Source organism: Sceloporus occidentalis, unplaced genomic scaffold, assembly GCF_023333645.1.
Source record: "Sceloporus occidentalis isolate IW3139 unplaced genomic scaffold, rSceOcc1.0.p SCAF_1, whole genome shotgun sequence".
NCBI lineage: Eukaryota > Metazoa > Chordata > Lepidosauria > Squamata > Phrynosomatidae > Sceloporus > Sceloporus occidentalis.
In genome coordinates this window covers 146,862,227-146,883,598 of record NW_028316981.1, presented here as the reverse complement: position 1 = coordinate 146,883,598, position 21,372 = coordinate 146,862,227, and the positions used below count along the sequence as shown (strand labels likewise).

Below are 21,372 nucleotides of genomic sequence, written 5' to 3'. Positions count from 1 at the left end.
CAAGACAAACAATCTTGACGTTTCCAACACTAAGCCAGAGACAAACACTGCAAACCCTCGCATCTTTCTAAAGCAAGGGTGGGCAAACTGGATGTTTTTAGCCAATAACACCCAGAAAGCCCACACAGAAGTGAGAAACTATGGGTACTGCAACCCAAAAACACTTGAAGGCCACAGGAGCCCAGGTACATACTTTCAGTATTAGCACTCATCAGACATGAAAGCTGTAAGGAAACAGAATTCTTATAAAAATATAAGAACTCTGTTTGAAGTTATTCTTCTCTGATGCTGTGCAAGGAACTCAAATAGGCATATCTGGGACAGCCTGCTTCATCTACAGAGTGGATGCCTGGAAAATGGGAGGTGTGCTCCTATATTTTTATGGAACAAAATACATGTTAAGCCATGCTGTTATTTTAAAAAAAAGCTTTTAATTTGTCCAGCTCACGCATTTCTGGTTTCCTTCTGCATTTAATGCATGCCAGACTGCTCAGTAAATTTTGGGGAACAGATTTTTTTAAGACCAAGCACTGACCAACAGCACCTGAAAATATGCTGTTAAAGGCCCACAATGGGAGAAAATCGCCCTCTTTTACCTCCTTTGATTCTGATCATTCCCCTCCTCCTCCAGGTCTCTCTTTATTCCCAGCAAGGATTGGAAGTACATATTATTTATGCAGTAAATTTCCAAAACCCTTCCAAAAAGCTTTATTCCAGCTGTCATTCTGGGGGAGGGGATGCTCTCCCAGATGGCCTCCACCCTCCTCCCCAACCAAAGTACTACTCATCTTTTACCTGTTATTCTTCTAGCCTTGCAGATGTCACCAGAGCCTGGTAAACTCTGTTCCTTTTTAGAGGAGCTAGGTGTTAATGCTTAAAAAAAAAAAATACAACCACCACCACCACTAATGTGGACCAACCTGTAGGGGCTAAAAACAATAGGGGAAATGTACCAGATCCCACGCTCTTCTGAGCATCAGCATCAGAATCCTGTCTCCGAAAGTTGCCTGCACCATCAGCCGCGCCCTGTTCACTGCAGTCTGTGGGGCTAAAGAGAGCAATCTGCAGAAGCAAGCAAGCAAGCAGCTGGAAGCCAGCCTTGAAGCCACATCAGTGTTAAAGGAGGGCAGGATAACAGGCGTCAGAGCAGGGAAGCAGCCAAATCAAAGCATCTCAGGTTTCCACTTGTTTTCACTTTCTGCCAAGTCACTTTGGTTCCAAAGAGGCATTAAGTGGAGCAGTGCAATAGCCAGGAAGGGCACCTTAATGCTCCTCTTTGCTCGGCCCAGTTCTTGCCTTTGGCTCTCCATGCTGTCCAGCCCCAGTCGGCCCTTTTCAACCAAACAGGCAGTCTGTGTGCAGGGTGAGCAGATGTCCTCACTGCAAAGGAGGACCAGGCACCACAAAATATAGGGCCTTTAACAAAAAAAGGGATGAGATTACAAAACAAAAGCTAAAAACAGTCATAGGAGTTTATCACACTGGGGCTAATTTCAGCATTCAAGAGAGATTAAAGCATGCTGTAAATAAAGCGAAAATGGCGAGTAACTGCGCAAATGATTAGCACACACAATTGTCCAAATAAAGTGATATCAGAAATGCATTGCTGCTGAAAACCTGAAAGTAAAAAGATGTGTGTTATTGCTTCTTTGTGACCACTTTAATGGCAGGTTTTGTGCAACGTTGTGTAAAACTGTTTCTCGTATTTATGAAATTTTTCCCAGATATGCATGGGATAAATTCCCAATCTCCTTCATGTGATAAACTCCATAGAAAAGTAAATTCATGCTTCTTAGTCATGCTCAAAATGGAGAACCTTTTGGAATTCCTCCTGGACAGAAGGCGGAAATGGAAGATGTACCCTGGAAAAAGACGATGTCGAGTCCCCCGCTTGTGAGGAAGGAAATTTCAACCAGTAGCACCAGCAGCAGCACCAGCCATGCAGAGTCACGGGCTGTATCTGCACTGCAGAAATAATGTGGATTGACACCACTTAAACTGCCATGGCTCGATGCTATGGAATTGTGGGAACTGTAGTGGTGTCAAACTGGATTATTTCTGCAGTGTGGATGCAGACCCTAGTCTTCTGATTTCCTGACTCCATTCTCATCAGTGTTTGATCCAAGGGTAGGGGAAGCTCTGGTGCCACAACCAACTACAGTTCCCAGAATTCCACATCACTGAGCCATGGCAGTTAAAGTGGTGACAAACTGGATTATTTGTGCAGTGTGGATAGGTCCGAGGTGGGTGTTAGAGAAAAACAGGTTTTGAAGCAGAACAGAAGGCGAGGCAAAGCGCCTCCTTTTCCCCACTCGAATCCACCTTGTCTATGAGCTGATTTTTATTTAACGATTATTATTCCTAACTATTTAATTTAATGATGATTATTAGCCTAATGACTCCGGCTGCCTTTGCTGCCAGAGCAGCCTCAGGATTCCTCCTGAAGGGAAGAAAGGAGATGCATCCCAGCAGCATCTCCTCATCCTTGGCACTTTCTCCAGCTCCATCTCTTGTGGCGCCTCCCAAGAAAAAGGGTCCTCCTGGGGGAAAGGCAAGAGGGCCCAGCCCACCCCCCAAGGCTCCTCTGGGCCAGATGCCCTCCTCACAAAGGAGGACCAGCAGGCACTGCCCAATGGAGGGCGTTCAAGAAAGAGGGAGGAGGAGATTACAATTCAAAAGCCACCCCCCCCATTCCTCCAAATACAAATGCATGCTCAAAATGGAGGACAGTTTGGAATTCCTCCTGGATGGAAGGCTGAAATGGAGGGCATGGATGTCCTGCAAAATGAGGATATGCCTGGTCACCCTGAATCCTCCTGGAGAGACAGGCTGGGATGGAGGAGCTGTCCTGGACTAGGAGGGCATATATGGTCACCCTTATCAGCCCTGGACAGAAAGATTGAAAAGGAGGACATGTCCTGGAAAAGGAGGTCCTGTGGCCACCCTGAATCCTCCTGGAGAGAAAGGCGGGAATGGAGGACATGTCCTGGGAAAGGAGGACCCCCGTGTTCAGCCTGCCCAAGGGCCCCTCCATTTCCCTCCCGCCTTCCTTCGCCAAGGGACCCTCCCCGGCCGCCCTTGAGTCTCCTTCCTTCTGCCCAAAGGTCTCCGCTCCTCCTCCGAGGCAGCCACCGCCCTCAGGGAGGCCTCCTCCTCCTCAGCCCAGGCCCCAGGCTTCCTTCCTCCAGAAAGGCCTAGGGCTCCTCCCCTCCCCTCCCTCGGCCTCGTCGGATGCAGGAAAACAACGAGGCCCAGCAGGACAGAGAGGAAGGCCCCGGCCGGGGAGGCTGCGGGCGGGAGAGGCAGCCTTGACTTATGGTCCATGGCAGGGACTCTGCTGCAATTCCTTTCTTGTTCTTTTGAAACCAGCTGCATTGCCCAAAGTGTTCCTTCTTAATGGCGGTGTGTTTTAAAACACTCTTGTTATGTATACTTCGCATGACTATTATCCGAATAAAAATGTCCATTTAAAATGCGTTATCATTCTTTGAAAGGTCTGCAAAGACATGCTTACTGCCTTAACTATGGCTGTTTGCCTGGATTCAAATCAGATCCCTCTGAAGGCATCTATGCAGGCACTGGGAAAGCCACAGTCGCCCAATTAGCCTCTCTTGTGGAAGGGAAATACATTGGGCTGCCCAGTTGTCTCATCTTTTCATGCTAGTTTGAGAAAGGGCTTGAGAAAGCTAAACAGAGGCAGGATGCAGACCACCCAAAAAGGGCCACCTAAATGAAGACTATTGGAATGACAGATTTTTGGGCATATGTGTATATATATATACGTGTGTGTGTGTGTGTGTGTGTGTATACACACAGAGTATATATACAATCAGCTATAACCACAGCATTTTTATAGCACCGTTAACTCTGCTGCAGAGAGAATTTTAGCTGGACAAAATTTAAGGCATGATTGATCCAAAAGTTACTTGCAGTGTGTTAAATATTTGCAATATGTTCTAGGAAAATCTGCAAATGGTAGACGTTCTCCTCGTGGCATGACAACTGCAGACCTTGGTTTCTGTCTTCTTGTATGTAATGCTAGTTCCATATTGCATTCTCAAAGGAATGCTGAAAACCAGGCACATATTTGGGTAGTTATGCTCTTAAGAAGCCTCCAGGGTAAAAGGTTAATAGGCCAGTCCACCTCAGAGCTTGGCCTGCTTGAACTGTCCCTTCTGTTGCATCACTTGCCTTTCCTCTGGTTCTCAGTAGGTAGGCTGGGGGTCCCACTGTTAGCGACAATTGTTAATACTGTAGGAGTGTGCCTGGCTGCATCTACACTGCAGAATTAATGCCATTTGACAACACATGAACTGCCATGGCTCCATGCTGTCGAATTCTAAGATTTATAGTTTTGCGAGGTATTTAGCATTCCCTGTCAGGGAGCTCAGGTGCCAGAAAAACTACAAATCCTAGGATTCAGTAGGATGGAGCCATGACAGTTAAAGCAGTGTCCAATGTGGCAGCAGCCCCTGACTGCAAAAGCAAATCCACGAAAGCTGTAAGTAATACAAGTGTAGGGCTGTGTTGGTTCTTGTCCAGTTTTGTCTCCTTCTCTGTTCCCTGAGGTATAGACAACCATTCCAATAAAGTGATTCAGTGCCGATAGCATTATAATTCAAATAAATTATTCAGATCTTTAAAATGCCACAGTAAGCATTCAAAAATGCTTTCGTACCAACAGCAAAGTTTCAACGAGGCACGTCAGTGGTAATAGCTCACAACAAAGCTCTAGTAAGGAACAGCAGTACTGATCACTTTATAATAAAAATACATTATTCAAATACTTGGAGCATAACAGTAAGCTGATCTTTAAATCCTTTAACATGCAAGTCAAGCAGCTCCAAAACTGCTTTCTCTCTCTTTGTATAACTATTTCCATAAGAATAATTCATGGAATGGATCAGTGCAACATAAATGAACATTACAGCATGTGAAGCTGGCTTCTGGGCATCTTGGGGGCGTGCATCAAACCAGCCCTAAATCCACGTCTCAGATTGTTGGAGCAATGCACAAAACCTCCGTAGCAGAGCTTTTCAGACTGTGGTATGTGGGTTCCATTCATATGGTCCATGGAGTGACTAACAACCCTGTACTTGCACTTTAGGTCAATTAAGATAAAAGTTATGTGCATGAGTGCGCATGCACACACACACTTTCAAAAGATTTATTAAGGGATTTGCTCAAACCTGCAGAACATTTCAAATTGCCTGCAAATAAAATAAAGAACCATATTCTTGCTGGCTGCAATAAAAAATATTATGGAAAAGCAGCCCCCCAACTTCCAAGCTAGTCAAACCAATCAGATTCAAAGGCCATACTGAACCAGATGTACATGGAAGAGTTATCCAGAAAAACAAGATTGAAAAAATGACCTGGAAAAACTAGCCAATCCAGCCTCTTCACAAATAGCAGTGGATAGACAAAAAATTCTATAAACCATAAAATGTCTTCCAAATGCATGGGAGAGGTAGGCGCAGAGTACAATAACTCTCAGGCATATGGTCTGATACCCTGTTACTGAGAAATGGGAGACAGTGGCCTCTGTGGTGCTCCTCCCATTTCTCAGCTAAAACAAAAGTAGGAGGAAATGGCTGTGATTCCCTTGTGTTTCTCCTCTTTGGAGAAAACTCCTTCTATGTTTCCAAGAAATCTCATCTGTTGATAAATAGTACTCACAATGGACAACAGTGACAATAGCATTAGAAGGAAAGCACCAGAGCGATGAGACAAGAAGTCTGGGAAGGTGGCTAGATATTCACACCAGGAGACATAATACGACAGAGCAGTGGTTGCAGCACCAAGGATAGCTCCAAGTGAACGCTTTGTTCTGAAAAGTGCAATAATGTCCTAAATTGTTTTTTCAAAACAGCAATGCTTTAATCTGCCAGCCAAAATTCACAAAACACATGATACAAGCTTTCAAAACCCCACTGGTTTCTTCATCAGGAAAAGGTGTTTAAAAAATTATACAGGAGAAAAAAGTTATACAATGACATTAGTCACAGACCTGCATTTTCTCAAGATGGTGTTGTGTTGTTCTGTGAAGGGTTATCTATGCAGAAGATCGAACAGAGCCTTGAAAGTGATGTTGTGTTTGACTTACTGCAAGATTTCTGTCTAGGTGGACAAGTGCAATCAGCAAATGGGTTGGCTTGGGTTGGTTTGCCTGGAAGTTGGTGGTCTATGCAGTTTTACTATAATATGCTACTAGAATGAACTGAAAGATGTCATTTGTGTGAAAGTATTGTGCCTTATTGTGTCAGCACCATCTCGGCCAGTGTGCTCTGTGAATTAAGCTAATTTGGCTTTCTTGGAAGCTGGTATATATGGCTGTGAGTTTTGTGTCTTGATGCGTAGGTCCCATCTCATCCTTTGTGAATGAGAAATTGAAGTGGATTGGTATCTTCAGAAATGACTATTCCAGACTCTTTCCCAAGAATACTGTTTTTTGATTGTGGTGAATAACAGAGGGCAGATTATCTCAAGGTTTTGTGAATTATTTTATCATTCTGAGAAAGCACAGTGAGTCCGGCTTATTTGGATTGTTTGGAAGTTGACCAAGCACCCGAGCAGACAGACCAAAATAAAGCTGCTTCGGGTCACTTTGGAGGTATGCTGTTTAAATGACACATGCATCTTAAGAGGCCAGAAGCTGTGACAAAGCCGTGCTCCAGTCCTTAGGACTGGAGTGTGGCTTTGGCGTGGTTTCCAGCCTCTTAGGACGCATACATTATTTAAACAGCATCCATCCAAAGTGACCTGAAGCAGCTTTATTTTGGTCTGTCTGCTCAGGCCCCAAGTTGTTTTCCAAAGTATTGCTTAATTTCCCTAACAGATAGCAGAACATGGGTTTTCTGGAAGATTCCTGTATCAGGGCATCATACCTACCTAGTTTTCTGTGGTGTGCCAGTTTGCTTGGGTTTGGTGTCTTAGAGCTAGCTGAACTTGACATCTGAAACTCTTTGATGGGCTGCAGCCCTAGCTTGCATGACTGGGTGTCCTAACATGTCAGTGTTCTTTTGCTTGAGGTCAACACTAATACCAGAAGGACAGCTTGCATTCATCTCCAAACTTTACATTCTAAAAGTTTAAAGGAAGAGCTAATAGCACTGCCCATATTTTCAATTTGGGATCCATAGCATGCCAGGAGGCTCATAGATGGGGGCATCAGATGGTCAATGAAAAAGGTAAAAAAATGTTTTTCCCCTTTGATATCTTTCCTTATTATTTTCAATTTTTCCTATTAAGTTGAGCTTTCTGACTTATGATAACCCTACGGAAAATATATCATGGGTTTTCTTGGCAAGTTTCTTCAGAGGTTTGCCACTGCCATCCTACGAGCCTGAAAGAGTGTAACTTGTCTAAACTCATCCAGTGAGTTTCCATGGTTGAACTGGGATTCAAACCCTGGATTCCAGAGTCGTCGTCCAAGGCTCAAATCACTACACCACACTGGCTCAATTTTAAATTAATTATATACAAAAATGATCAAACATAAACCTTTATTTCATCTTTCAATGATAATGGAACAAATTCATTATTGTTTTCCTACAGTTAGTTATCATCAGTACAATGCTAAATATAAAGTTCTGGTGCATCTATTTCAATCAAAGAAAGAACTTCAAAATGGAACACAGAAAAAAGGCAACCCACCAAAGATGTGGCAGATCTGTGGTATGTTGAAACTCAACAAAAACAACCAAGATTGTGCAATGATTTTACATGCCATACACAAATAAGAAACGTACAAAGATATTTACACATTTGGTTTTTCACAATCTGCATTTGTAAAAATGAAAGAAAACTATTTGTGCAAACAATTCAGATGTACCTATGCATGCAGTATAGGCTTCTATGCAACTTGCAACCATGACACAATTTAGTTTTGTCATTCAAAACAAACAACGATATACAGAGTTGGTAGTCCTATAGTATATTTTACATTAATGGGCTTGTATTTAGATTTTGTCAAATAACAAACAGGAATTCAGAGTGGCGTAAAGTGCAAGTACAATACATTTTTGTGACAAAAGTACTGCTTTCAAATGAGAGAAATGCTGATTATACCCATCTTACTTCTAATATTAATGATAATGTGCTTAGTGTTCAGACCACATGAGATGAAAAGGCTGGGGGTAGTGGGGCTAGGGGATAAATGCACCAATCACTTATTCTGATGTATGATTGCTTAAAAGAAAAACAACACTGCATCAAGTAAGTTGACAAATACTTCAAACATTAACTTCCAACTCAAGTATTGCACAGCTTCATTAAAAAGCATACAAAGGAAATTACCATAAAAATTTCCACCAGAATGATAAAAGTTTCAAAAAGAAACATATAGATTAAATTCAAAATATATTATTTAGTGGCTTATTACAAGTCAAAATGTACCTAAATTCTGAGCCATCTAAATAATGACTACTAAAAGACAGGTAGTTTCAGGTTAAACTTACATAAAACTTATGATTAAATTTACATAAAAATTGTGCAGAATTTGTGATAAAAATTTCAAGGTAACTTTAAAAGAGGAGAACATGGCGTTTAGCAAAATATTATTCTGGAAAATGTCCGTGTTGAACCAGTGATTAGCTGCAAATATCTGTTAACTGATGTAAAAAAAAAAATACTCTTCCTACTTCTAGAGATTATGGTTCCTGAAATCAAACTCCTTAAAATGTAGCACATGTAATAGGCCATGTAATTAAATTATTGAACCAGCTGTAGTTTTTTAGTAATAATATAGATGTCACACACTGTGTGTCAATGAAATATAGTACATGAGTTTCTAGAATAGAAAACTTATATTAAATTCTATGTTACCATCTTTCTGCCATTACAAAACCTCTACCTAAAAAGAGCAAGTCATAGACCAAAGACATTTACCATGTTGGTGTATGTAAGGCAAATTAGGTGAATAGGCTCAATTTTGCATGTTTAAATGTGGGAATCAGTATTATTATACTCTGATTTGCTTTGGGAATATGCTTCTATTATTCATAGTGCTCAGTGTACACACCAAAAGAAGAAAACATTTCAAAATGACAAGAACAATTCTTCTGAAAAACCCTAAAGAATGAATCAGTTTAATTCTACAACATGGGACAGATCAGAAAACAACTCTCTCTGCCTGGGCTCGTTCCCACCAAAGCGTGGTGTTTAGTGTTCCAAAGCTGTCTTCCTCCTCTTGCTCTTTGGCAAGTTCCACAAACACCTAAAACAAGCAAGGATTTCATAAATACATTAAGTACAAGTAGAGTCCATGTGAAGTTGGCTGAGTTAATTGCAGCACAATTAATAGAGTTCCAAATCCTCACAGCAGTATAATGACTGACAATATGTTAAAAAATCTTTTGTGCATTTGGAAGACTATTTTAAAAATCAGTATCAGTTGTAATTCAGTATCAGATATGACAATATAACCACCTGGGAACATAGCTAACTTATAGATAAAAAAGACAAATTATTTTAAAGCAATAAAATGTAAAATCTAAAATGTAAGGCCGAGAATCATGTTTTGTGTAAAGGTCTCATGATTTTTAAAGTCTGTTTAAATTACCTGTTCAAGTGTTGCTTGGGAGAAGCTGTACTCCTCAATATCGAAGGCATGCTTTGCTATTAAAAATGTTAGAAAGAACTGTTATGTTCCTCAACAGAACTTGTGCAACTAAATCACTTTATATGAGCATGCATTTTAAAACAGCAAATTATCCATCCTAATGTCAATAAAAACTGGTCAGCCTGATGCTCCGCAGGCACTATGATATCCACACACATCTCTTGTCATGTTCTGATTTGTACATGCAAAGCTGTATCTGGGATGCTTAAATCCTGCTGTTTCTTAATAACAGAGTGACTAGATCTACACTGTAGAAATAATGCAGTTTGACAGCACCTTAACTGCCATGGATTAGTGCTATGGAATCCTGGGATTTATGTTTTGTTGTGGCACCAGAGTTCTCTGATAAAGAAGGGTAAATATCTCACAAAAGTATAAATCCCAGAATTCCAATGCAATAGCAGTTAAAGCACTGTAAACTGAATTCTTTCTGCAGCACAGATATAGCCTGGGAAAACCACTATATGAGTTTCTGAAAGGTATGCACCTTCTGTTTCTTAGGAGACTTTGGAAGATCTCAGTAAGTCAAATGTAGTGTGTGGCCATGAGAAAATGGAAAGTTAGGGCCGAAACAGATGGCCTGGTAAAGCCAGCTTCTAGCCAGCTCGGGGGCATGGTGTTTAGACATGACATGCCTGAGTCGTCTGGAAGCCATGCTGGCAACTGCATGCTAGCCAGCTTCCGGGCGACTCGGGAGTGTGGCGTTCAGACACTACTCATCACAGAGCCTGCAAAAAGCTGGTTCTAGAGGTGAAAGGGTGGCTTTTTTTCACCCCAAATAGGAGCAGACTTTTTCCGCTCCTATTTGGAGTGGAAGCTGGCCAGATTGGAGCCATGGCGTGCGGTTGCCGTGGCCCCGATCTGGCTGTCAGGTGCGGCATCATGCTGCCCCTTCAGAGTTGTCTGTTTTGCCCCTTAATTTTTCAGGAGCAAATCCTGCACTTCTTTCTCTAAAATTTAATTCACTTTATTATGTCCCATGAAATCAGAATTGAAAGTCTAGCCAGCCAATGAAGCAGAACTTCATTTGGTTGAGAGTTGGAGATAACATCTCAGTTAATAGAAGCTTTAATAAAAAGTTCTTTATATCTAGGGAATTATGTTCTGGGACAAAATGATAATGACAAGGGTACTGATAATGTGCAATTATCAGGAGAGTTGGGTACCTAATTGAGAAACCAGGTGAAGAAAGTTCTACCACAATTAGTTTACTTAGTAAATTAGTGTCTCACCTTCCTCCAGTCTGGAAAAACATAGTGCAAGGGAATGGACATCCTCCCTTGGAATTTTATATGCCAAAATCGAGGCAAAACTGCAACATAAAAAAAGCACACATTAGCACATAACATGCTACACCTCCAGTAATTACAAGTGGTTTGATGGATGGAACAGCAGTTAGGCATTTTTATCTCATGTCGTCTTAGGACCCAGAATAATGGATGCAAGCTACAGGAAAAGAGATTCCACCTCAACATTAGGAGGCACTTCCTGACAGTAAGGGCTGTTCGACAGTGGAACACACTCCTTCCTTAGAGGTCTTTAAACAGAGGCTGGATGGCCATCTTTCGAGCAGGGACGTAGCCAGGATTTTAGGAAGGGGGGGGTCCAGACTAAGTGCCACCATTATAATGGGGCTTGGGCGCGGCGGTGCAGCAGCACACACCATTCATTTTTCTAATGGAGGGGGGGGTCCAGACCCCAAGAACCCCCCCTTGGCTACGTCCCTGTGTTGGGGATGCTTTGATTGAGATTTCCTGCATGACAGAATGGGGTTGGACTGGATGGCCCTTGTGGTCTCTTCCAACTCTATGATTCTATGGCATGGTACAGAGCGCCAAAAAGAGGCGCTGGGGAGGAGCCTCTCCTTGCTCTGCAGCAGTGCCGCAACAACCAAATTGTGTGACGCTGCTGCGCAGCAAGAAAACAGTGCATGGAAGCGGCTCTTTTTTGTGGCGTACCTGCCACACCACAAAGCACTGGCGGCGACACAATAATGTCATAGCTGCGCCATGACGTTTGGACGCGGCACAGCTGCGATGTCATAGCTGAATGCACCGTCTGTATGGCGCTGCTCAGCTGAGGCGTCATGATGATATGCTAGGGTTAAGGGGCATCTGTAAGAGGCGCCCCGCAGCAATCCTAGCACGTCACCAGGATGTGCTTAAAGGCCCGTCTGTACCAGGCCTATGATTCTAAGCACTATTCCTTTGTATCAGACTTAAGGTTTTACACACTCATTGTAATAGATATTTAAAAAGGTGTTCAAATGCTAAAAAGGATCAGCAAGGGAGGAGCTGTTGTAGCTTCTAGTCTATCTGAACATACATTCACTGAGATTTGAACAATTTCCCATAAACACTAAGTTCAATCCACAGAAACGCTGTTCATCTGCATTACAGACCAAGAGTTTTTAATTTCTGGGAAGAAACCATAAAACATCACAAATGTTGGATGTGCATGGCATCTCCCTCCTTAAATCAGAAGAAATTAATCAGTGAACCAAACTGAATGAGGTTTGTGATTCAGTAGTCTGTTAGGTATGTAGTAAATCTTGTATCAAAATGAAATTTTTAATTGAAAAGGCTAGAGGTCTATATGTGGAGTGAAAACAGAAGTCTGTAAAAACTGCAGTGGCTGATCGCTGACATTACTCTTCTGTCACTGAATCTTCTGTTGTTATTTAGAACAATATAGTTGCTGTATCTTTTCAAAAAACTGTAGTACGTATTAGAGAAAATCATGGGTTTAATTCATCATTTTCACTGTTGACTGATTTTTTCTCAGTCCACTAAGGATTGTTTGTTTTTAAATTTACCTAGTTAAACAAATTCTTGCACTCTTTTTACATTCTTGTATCTATTTATATTCTAATTAATGTGTTAACAAAAATTCCAAGTGCTTTGTATATTACAGACAACTGAAAGCTAGACAGATTAATAGGGTGCTAGTTAGATTGTAATAATTTTTCTGGAAATAATTTTGTTATGGGAATAATTTGTCTCAAGAAGCATAAGAGTTCAAAAGGGAGCTAAGTTGAAATTTAATTCAGGAACACTACAAATAATTAAGGGATCAGAGGAAAGCAAAGGCAAACCTCTTCTGAACAAATACTGTCAACAAAAATCTGTAATAAAATAGGTTTGCCTTAGGGTCGCCATGAACTGGAAATGACTTGAAGGCACATAACAACTACAAAAATGTAATCTTAAGCTATTCTTTATTTTGAAACGATCAGTTACAAATGTTAAGGAAGAAATATGATTTGTATATAATCAAGCAAATTTTTAGAATGTAACATGCCACAAAAGTCAAACTGCTCCGAAAATAAACAACTCATTTTATTTTACCATGGGACAGTTTCTACCAACTATGGTAAGATACAGAAAACATGTTTACTGAATGCTGTTTTTAAGTTCCTTAAATACATGTTGTAACTAAGTTGTTTAGATTTCATTCACATTCATATCTCATGACTTTATAATATGTAATATATTTTATTAAGCTTTTTTGTATACATACATGCATAAATATAGGATGTGGGACACCTGGCTTAACAACAGTACATGTGAAAGGGATCTAAGAAACCTAGTAGACCACAAGTTGAACATGAGTCAATAGTGTAAATGCAGCAGTTTAAAAAGCCAATATGATTATAGGTTGCACCAACAGAAGTATAATGTTTAGATCAAGGGAAGTAATAGTGCCCCACCTGGAATACTGTGTCCAGTTCTGGGCACCACAATTAAAAAGGATGTTGAGAAGCTGGAGTGTATCCAGAGGAGGGTGACCAAAATGGTGAAAGGTCTGAAAACTATGCCCTATGAGGAGTAGTTTAGGGAACTGGATATGTTTAGCCTGGAGAAGAGACGGTTAAGAGGTGATATGATAGCTCTGTTTAAGTATTTGAAGGGGCATCATATTGAGGATGGAGCAATCTTGTTTTCTACTATTCCAGAGAATAGGTCCTGGAGCAATGGATTCAAATTATAGGAAAAGAGATTCCAGCTCAACATTAGGAAGAACTTCCTGACAGTAACGGCTGTTCGATGGTGGAACATGCTCCTTCAGAGGGAAGTGGAGTCTCCCTCGTTGGAGTTCTTTAAACATAGGCTGGATCTGTTGGGGGTGCTTTGATTGTGAGTTTCTGCATGGCAGAGGGCTGGACTGGATGGCCCTTGTGATCTCTTCCAACTGTATTATTCTACATTCATTGTTAATATAACCACTGTAAACCCATCATGGTATTCATTGTTTTTTAAACAACAGCATCACACTTCTTAGTTTGAAGAATTCTAAATCTGAAGTGTGTGAAAGGTTATCAGTTGGCAGCATTCACAATGGACACTGACATGAAGGCTGAAGTGATTAAAATGTACTTATAATCCCTTTGGGTAAGAAAAAATTAAAATGCTTAATTTTGCCAAAAGAAAGAAAAGGAAAGGAGGAGGGGGGCATGTGAAAGGGAAGAGTCAGTGGTTTTCCTGCTATTTTTGTCAGCTATTTTTGTTGTTGTTGTGTGTCTTCAAGTCATTTCTGAGTTATAGTGATCCTAAGGTGACCCAATCATGGGCTTCTCTTGTCAAGGTTTGTTCAGGGAGATTTGCTTTTGCCTTTCTCTAAGGCTGAGAGAGTGTGAATTGCCCAAGGTCACTCAGTGGGTTTCCATGGCTGAGCAGGCATTTGAACCCTGGTCTACAGTTGTACTCCAACATTCAAACCACTACACCACTGCCTCTCATCTTACATTAATACTGATTAGCTAGTGAGAGGACACCCTAATGAGATGAACTATTGACAGGAGCACTGCATCCTGATCATCCCTTAGTTTTCCTTTCCTAGTCCATGCTGAGCATTATAAGGCACTCCCATTGGGAACCAAGTGAAGAAGTGAGATTCTTTATTATTTGAATTCTGAATAATTCTAACTGTTGCCTTTTACCTTTCTTGATGAATTCCATTTGGAAAGATGTGCAAAATCTCCCTCTGAAGATACTCCTTCTTCTGTATATCTGGCACTTGTTTTAATTTAATTTCTAAGAAATATCCTCTGCCAAATTTACTCTTGAGGTGTTGAACTGTCCCAATACACCTGAGTTGTTGAGACAGTGATGGAAAAGAGAAAGCACAAAGGGAAAAAAGTCAGTTTAACATCAGAATAATTACAAATGTTTTGAACATTAATATGAATGCTCCAATTTACAGAGAAGGTACCTTAATTTTCCAGACACCAAGACTGCCACCCGATCACACACAGCCTCTGCTTCTTCCATATAATGGGTTGTCAGAATAGCTGCTCTCTGTTTACTTTTAAAAGCTGCTCGAATTGCTTTCCTATAAAGTGTGACAAACACTTGATGAAAAAGTAGAGATACCAACCTGAAAACGTACTGTCCTCTAAATGGTTTTCTGTGCAGTTACATATACCAGATGCAAGGACATCTGCTGGACCTTCCATCAAAAGTCCAGATGAAAGGATGGTCAAGTCCTTCACCTACATTTTTTTTCCTAACCTAATTTTTTGTCCTTTCTGTACAGAAAAGTAGATACAACAACTTGGCCATTAATTACAAGTTACCCAGTCATTTCAAAAGTACCATGTGTGTGTTTGTGTAGAGATTGTTTAAAGCGTTTCCTATTTATGATGGTGATGGTAGAATACAGTGTGCCCTTGGCTTACGCGGGGGATCCATTCCAGACCCCCCCATGTAAGTCAAATACCATGCATGCTCAAGTCCCATTCAAGTGAATGGAGCTCGTGCATGTGGTGGTGTGGCGGCACGCACCCCATTCATCTGAATGGGACATGTTGCCCCTGGCGCCCCGCACGCTCCCACACGGCTTTGTGCGTAAACTCAAAGCCGCATATAGCGCGCCTGCATATAACGTGGGCACACCGTATCTCTTTATTGTAAAATCTTTTATTGCTTCTGTTCTAACAGCTGATCTGGTTGCAATTAAGCCAGCTTTTTTTTTCTCCCAAATTTTCCTGAGCAGTCTGAGACTATATCTGCACTGCAGAATTAATGCAGTTTGATGCCACTTTAACTGCCATGGCTCAATGCTATGGAATTCTGGGATCTGTAGATATGTGAGATATTTAGCCTTCTCTGTCAGAGAGCTGTGGTGCTGCAACAAAATACCAATCCAAGAATTTCATAGGATGGAGCCATGACAGTTATAGCAACCTCACTAATTCTGTAGTGTGGCAATTGAGACAAAACAATACAACCCTACCTCATCCCTGCCTGGGTAAACACTTGTGTCTACTTTAAGGAATAAAACTTTCATTATGTCATATTGCATTTCAATACAGCTGTAAGTTTCTGCAGGCAATGGGAACCTGCAGCGTATGCCATAAAAATGCTGACAGCCATTTGTACAAGATGGGTGTTGGCAGTCTTCTTTAAGGTGTCCCAGACTCTTACTTTCTTACAACCAACAAAAGAATCCCTTTGAAAATCCCACCTCAATTATTGCTTTATTTTATGTTGCTGTTAAGTTTAAATTATGCTGCTAACAATTGGTTTTCACTAGCTGTCCTGAACATAATGCTGTTAGAATAAAATATATTTTTTAAATTAAAAAAGAACATATTGTCTGGCATTCTGTACCAAAAAGACGGTCCCCTTGTTATTTGGTGCTACTCACCACATGTGCTGTTTTGCTTTAGGGTCCATACCAGTAGATGGCTCATCTAGTAGAGTAATATAAGGGTTTCCAAGCATACTTAAAGCAAAACATAACTGAAAGGAAGAAAAAAGATGAATTTGGTAATACTCTAAACAAAAGGAAGCAGATGCACTTGCCCCCAAAATGTTTTATATCCTATGAGGATTAAACATGGCTGCTCAGAAACCTGATACCTCATCTCTTTTCCTTTGAAAAGATTTAATCTTAGAAAAGTGGGAACACATGACAAGCAGCAAGGGACTTGAAGAACTAAAAGAGAGGCTAAAAAGGGTCTAGGAACAACTCTGCTGAGATTCATTTTTCTGAAGAGTTTAATAGGGTTTTTAGTCCTGCTCCAATTCCACAGAGAAAAAAACATGTGGAAAACATAACTGCAAGTACTTGTCAACATGGCAGCACTCTGTTCTCTGCTATAACATTCATCTTTACCAAGGTGAGGTTTTTTTGTAGTGTACATATTTTATAGAGAGAAAAAAATGGGCTCCATTTTACTTTTGTTACACTTCTTAGGTTCAGTTTGATTCTCACAAGCCTTTGCATTATTACTGTATTTTCTGGCGTATAAGACTACTTTTTAACCCAGGAAAATTTTCTGAAAAGTCAGGGGTCGTCTTATACGCCGGGTGTCGTCTTATAGGGCTGAAACTTCTGAGCCGGACTGGAAAATCTATGGTTGCTGCATATGGTGGGGGGAGCTCAAAAATGTCCGCGGCCGCATACCCTCCATATGTGGTGACCATATGAAAGCAGCAAGGGTGGTGCTGTACAAGTACGATAGAAGAAAATCTTGGAGACAGGGAGGGCTGGGCAGGCAGGGAGAACTGACCAATCCAACCAGGCTTTGTATACAACAAGTTTTCCTGCTAAGTACCTGCATGTCATAAGCATTTGAATTAAAATTACCATATTGAAATCAAATCTGATGCTTTTTAAAAAAATTATTTGGTGTGCGTTGGAAGAGGGGTAGTCTTATATGGCGAGTATATCCCAAACTCTATATTTTAACTGGAAAAGTTAGGGGTCGTCTTATACGCCCAGTCATCTTATACACCAGAAAATACGGATACTTAGTTTCACAGCTTTACTGGATTTTGCCATATGCAACATGTGTTCTGCAAAAGATCTTACATCATCATTAGGCAAAGCAGGGTCACACCCTCCAGCCAGCACAGAGGGTGACTCTATCTGAGATTCAACAGAAAATTCTGAAGAAGAGTCAGAATTGTCACTGGAATCAGAAGTATCCACCAGTGAAATGGCTTGGGATGAGCAAGCCGTAGAAGGTGATGGTCCAGGACTGTTTGTAATTCATCTGGCCCTGGAGACTTGAACTTGTTTAGAGTAGGCAGGTATGTCTATACTACCTCTTTACCTATTCTAATAAATAAATAAAATAAAATTTTTATTTATATACCACCCTTCCATCAGATCAGGGCGGTTTACAGCAAATTTAAAAACAATACATACATTATAATCCATACAATAAATCAATAAAAACAAAGACAGAAAAGGCCCGGATTAGCCAATCCCTTGCCAGTGTGGAGGGAGGAGGCCTAGAGGACTTCAATCAGGGAATGCGATCCCAAACAGGAAGGTCTTTAAGTCCCGTCTGAATTGGGCCAGGGAGGTGGCTGAGCGGAGCTCTATGGGCAGCGTGTTCCAAAGGGCCGGGGCAGCGATGGAGAATGTCCTCCTAGTAGTGGAGACAAATCTCGCCCCGGGAACCCTAAGTAATTGCTGCCCAGATGTTCTGAGGGTGCGGGGCGGAATGTATGGGGAGAGGCGGTCCTTCAGGTATCCTGGGCCCAAGCCATTTAGGGCTTTATAGGTCATCACCAACACCTTATATTGCGCCTGGAAGCGAATGGGCAGCCAATGGAGATCTTTTAATACCGGTGTTATATGGCTGGCCCTGGAGGTACCGGTGACCAGCCTGGCTGCCATGTTCTGCACCATTTGTAGCTTCCGGGTTTGGTATAAGGGTTGCCCCATGTAGAGTACATTGCAGAAGTCCAGTCTCGAGGTTACCAGAGCATGTACCACAGTTTCAAGGTCCCTCTGGGTCAGGTATGGGCGCAGCTGGCGAATAAGCCGAAGCTGATGACAGGTGCTCTTGACCGTCGCATTCACCTGAGCAGTCAGGCGAAGGGACGAGTCAAGAAGCACCCCCAGACTGCGCACGGAGTCCTTCACAGGGAGCGTGACCCCGTTCAGGACCGGTGGAACCACCGCCATTCCTGGACCAGGGGAACCTATCACGAGTACCTCCGTTTTCTCTGGATTCAGCTTGAGTCGGTTTTCCCTCATCCAGCCCATTACTGACTCCAGACAGGCCATGAGAGGAGAGACGCCATCCCCAGTCACTGCATCAGTCGGAGACATAGAGAAAACTATTTGGGTGTCATCAGCGTACTGATAACCCTGCGCCCCATGTCTCCGGATGATCTCTCCCAGCGGTTTCATGTAAATGTTAAATAGCATGGGAGACAGAATGGCTCCTTGAGGGACCCCAGTTTTAAGGGCCCTCTCATCAGAGCACACGTCTCCCAGCTGCACCATCTGGGACCTTCCAGAGAGATAGGAGCGGAACCACTGGAGCGCAGTGCCACCGATTCCTACCTCTGCTAGACGCCCCAGAAGGATACCATGGTCTATGGTATCGAAAGCCGCTGAGATGTCCAAGAGCACCAACAGGGACACGCTTCCCCTGTCGATGCCCAGATGGAGATCATCGACCAAGGCGACCATGGCCGTCTCAACCCCGTAACCCGCCCGAAAGCCAGTTTGAAATGGGTCCAGATAATCTGTATCATCCAAGACCGCCTGAAGCTGGAGTGCAACCGCCCTCTCGATCACCTTCCCAAAAATGGCAGCAGTGAAACTGGCCGATAATTATTATGTACCAGGGGGTCGAGGGAGGGCTTTTTTAATAAAGGTTTTACAATGGCCAATTTAAGATCTGATGGAAATTGCCCATCCCTCAAAGATGTATTAATAATCCGGCGTAACAGAGAGGTCACAGCCGGTCCCCCCTGGGCTGCTAGCCACGAGGGACAGGGATCGAGAGAACAGGTTGTCTTCCGAACACTTCCGAGGATCTTGTCCACATCATCGGTACTTACCAACTCAAACCGATCCAGTTTAACAAAGTCCACGGAGGCTCTGGATGCCTCTACCCTAGGTTCTGCTTGAATGTCGGCATTAAGACCTTCGCTTATCCGAGAAGTTTTATCCACGAAGAAGTTGTTAAATTGGTCACAGCAGGCCTTAGAAGGTTCAAGGATCTGGTTCAGGGCAGGAGGGAGCTGAGTTAGCTCCCTGACTACCCTGAACAACTCTGCTGGACGCGACTCCGCGGACGCGATACGAGCACCATAGAACAAGTTCTTTGCTGCTCGTATCGCCTCTCCGTAGTCCTCTAACAGTTGGGCTAGGAGAGTCTTGTCGTCTAAGCGAAGGTGTTTCCGCCAACGGTACTCTAGCCGTCGCAGCTCCCGCTTCCTTGCCCGGAGATCTTCCGTATACCAGGGCTTATGTTTGGAAGTGGGTCTGAGAGGGCGCTTGGGAGCGATACTGTGTATAGCCCTTGAGAGACCGGTATTCCAGATACCAGTCAGGGCATCAACAGAGTCGCCGTCACTTCCAACCATGTATCCCTCTAGGGCTTCCTGGAACCGTTCAGGTTCCATTAGGCTTCGAGGGTGGACCATCCTAATAGGTCCACCACCCCCGGGAGGGATCTGGGTAGAGACCTTGATTTTCGCCTCAACCAGGAAATGATCCGTCCATGGCAGGGGGGAAATGTTAGTTATTTCCGCCCACGGATTTTCCGCATCCGAACAAAAGACCAAATCGAGAGTATTACCCGCGCAATGCGTAGGACCCAAAATCAGCTGGGACAGGCCCATGGCCGCCATGGTATCCATGAATTCGCGAGCTGCACCGGGTGGAACATAGCTGGCCATGAGGGAGATGTTGAAGTCGCCCAGGACAAGTAGCCTGGGCGTCTCCAGCATCAGTTCAGCGACCAGCTGTGTCAGCTCGTTAAGGGAGTCCGTTAGCGCACAGGGTGGCCGATACACCAACAGAATCCCTAGACTGTCCCTCGCTTTTAGGGTCAGGTAAATACACTCGATATAAGACGTCTGTCGGATGTGGTTCCTAGTGAGGGACACGGTGTTCCTATGTATCAAGGCCACACCCCCCCCCGCCCACCTAACCTGGGCTGGTCCTTCACCGAGAACCCGGCAGGCAGGGCCTGAGCCCACACAGTATCCCCTTCAGGCCCAAGCCAGGTCTCGGTAATGCAAGCCAGATCGCAACTTTGGTCCTCCAACAGATCGTGGAGGATGTGGGACTTGTTGTTGATCGATCTGGCGTTGCACAGGAGCAGCGACAGGGTTTGTGGCACGGTTGGAGTGACCCTCAGGTCTCTTAGGTTGGGAGGGGGACAGGAAGGAGAGATAGATATAACGCATCGATCTCGCCTTCCCCTGGAACGTAAGTCCCTCCTCCCACCGCCATACCTCCCCCTGCCCCACACTACCTCAATGGGAGCTCCGCTCAAAGCGATGTTATCCCCTTCCTCCCCAGCCCATGCATCCCCCGCATCCATGACCTCCCCCCACCCTTCTCTGTGCTGCATTTCCCATACTGCATCATCTGCTCTATTTTCCCCCAGGATGAACTATGTTTTCTTTCAGGGGGAAGACTGAGGTAAGAAAGGTACTGAATAGCTCTGCCATTTCTCTGTCTCCTATTAGCGTTTCACCATCTTCTCCATGCAATGGCCCTACCATTTCATTGTTCTTCTTTTTGCTATCTGCCTGACCAAAAAAGCCTTTTTATTGTTTTTAACAAGGCTTGCTAGAGAGGTTACAGAAGGGGAGATTTTGATGGAATATTAGAAAAACCATCTTGATAGTGACAGAGGTTCAGCAACGGAACCCACTGCCTAGAGAGGTAGTAGGGTCTCTTTCTATGGATGTCTTCAAAAAGAGGCTGGATAGCTATATGCGGGCAATGCTCTAGTTGATCCTGCATTAGGCAGGTGGTTGGAC

General features: G+C 43.0%; 2 protein-coding genes across 2 annotated transcripts in view; both read right to left on the bottom strand.

Moving 5' to 3' along the window:
- LOC149322367 (cholesterol transporter ABCA5-like) overlaps nucleotides 1-3,172 on the bottom strand; it is a 70,950-nt gene extending 67,778 nt beyond the window's left edge. Inside the window, exon 1 of the mRNA XM_089540434.1 lies at nucleotides 3,133-3,172. The gene's annotated coding sequence lies outside the window, so the exon portion shown is untranslated. The remainder of the gene's footprint in view (nucleotides 1-3,132) is intronic.
- Nucleotides 3,173-6,803: 3,631 nt separating this feature from the next.
- LOC149322366 (cholesterol transporter ABCA5-like) overlaps nucleotides 6,804-21,372 on the bottom strand; it is a 72,027-nt gene continuing 57,458 nt past the window's right edge. The window contains exons 35-40 of the mRNA XM_089540421.1: nucleotides 16,271-16,365; nucleotides 14,834-14,953; nucleotides 14,562-14,711; nucleotides 10,855-10,934; nucleotides 9,563-9,618; nucleotides 6,804-9,217 (exon numbers count right to left, since the gene is read on the bottom strand). Of these exons, the coding sequence (XP_089396547.1) occupies nucleotides 9,113-9,217; nucleotides 9,563-9,618; nucleotides 10,855-10,934; nucleotides 14,562-14,711; nucleotides 14,834-14,953; nucleotides 16,271-16,365 (606 nt within the window). The 3' untranslated portion in view covers nucleotides 6,804-9,112. The remainder of the gene's footprint in view (nucleotides 9,218-9,562; nucleotides 9,619-10,854; nucleotides 10,935-14,561; nucleotides 14,712-14,833; nucleotides 14,954-16,270; nucleotides 16,366-21,372) is intronic.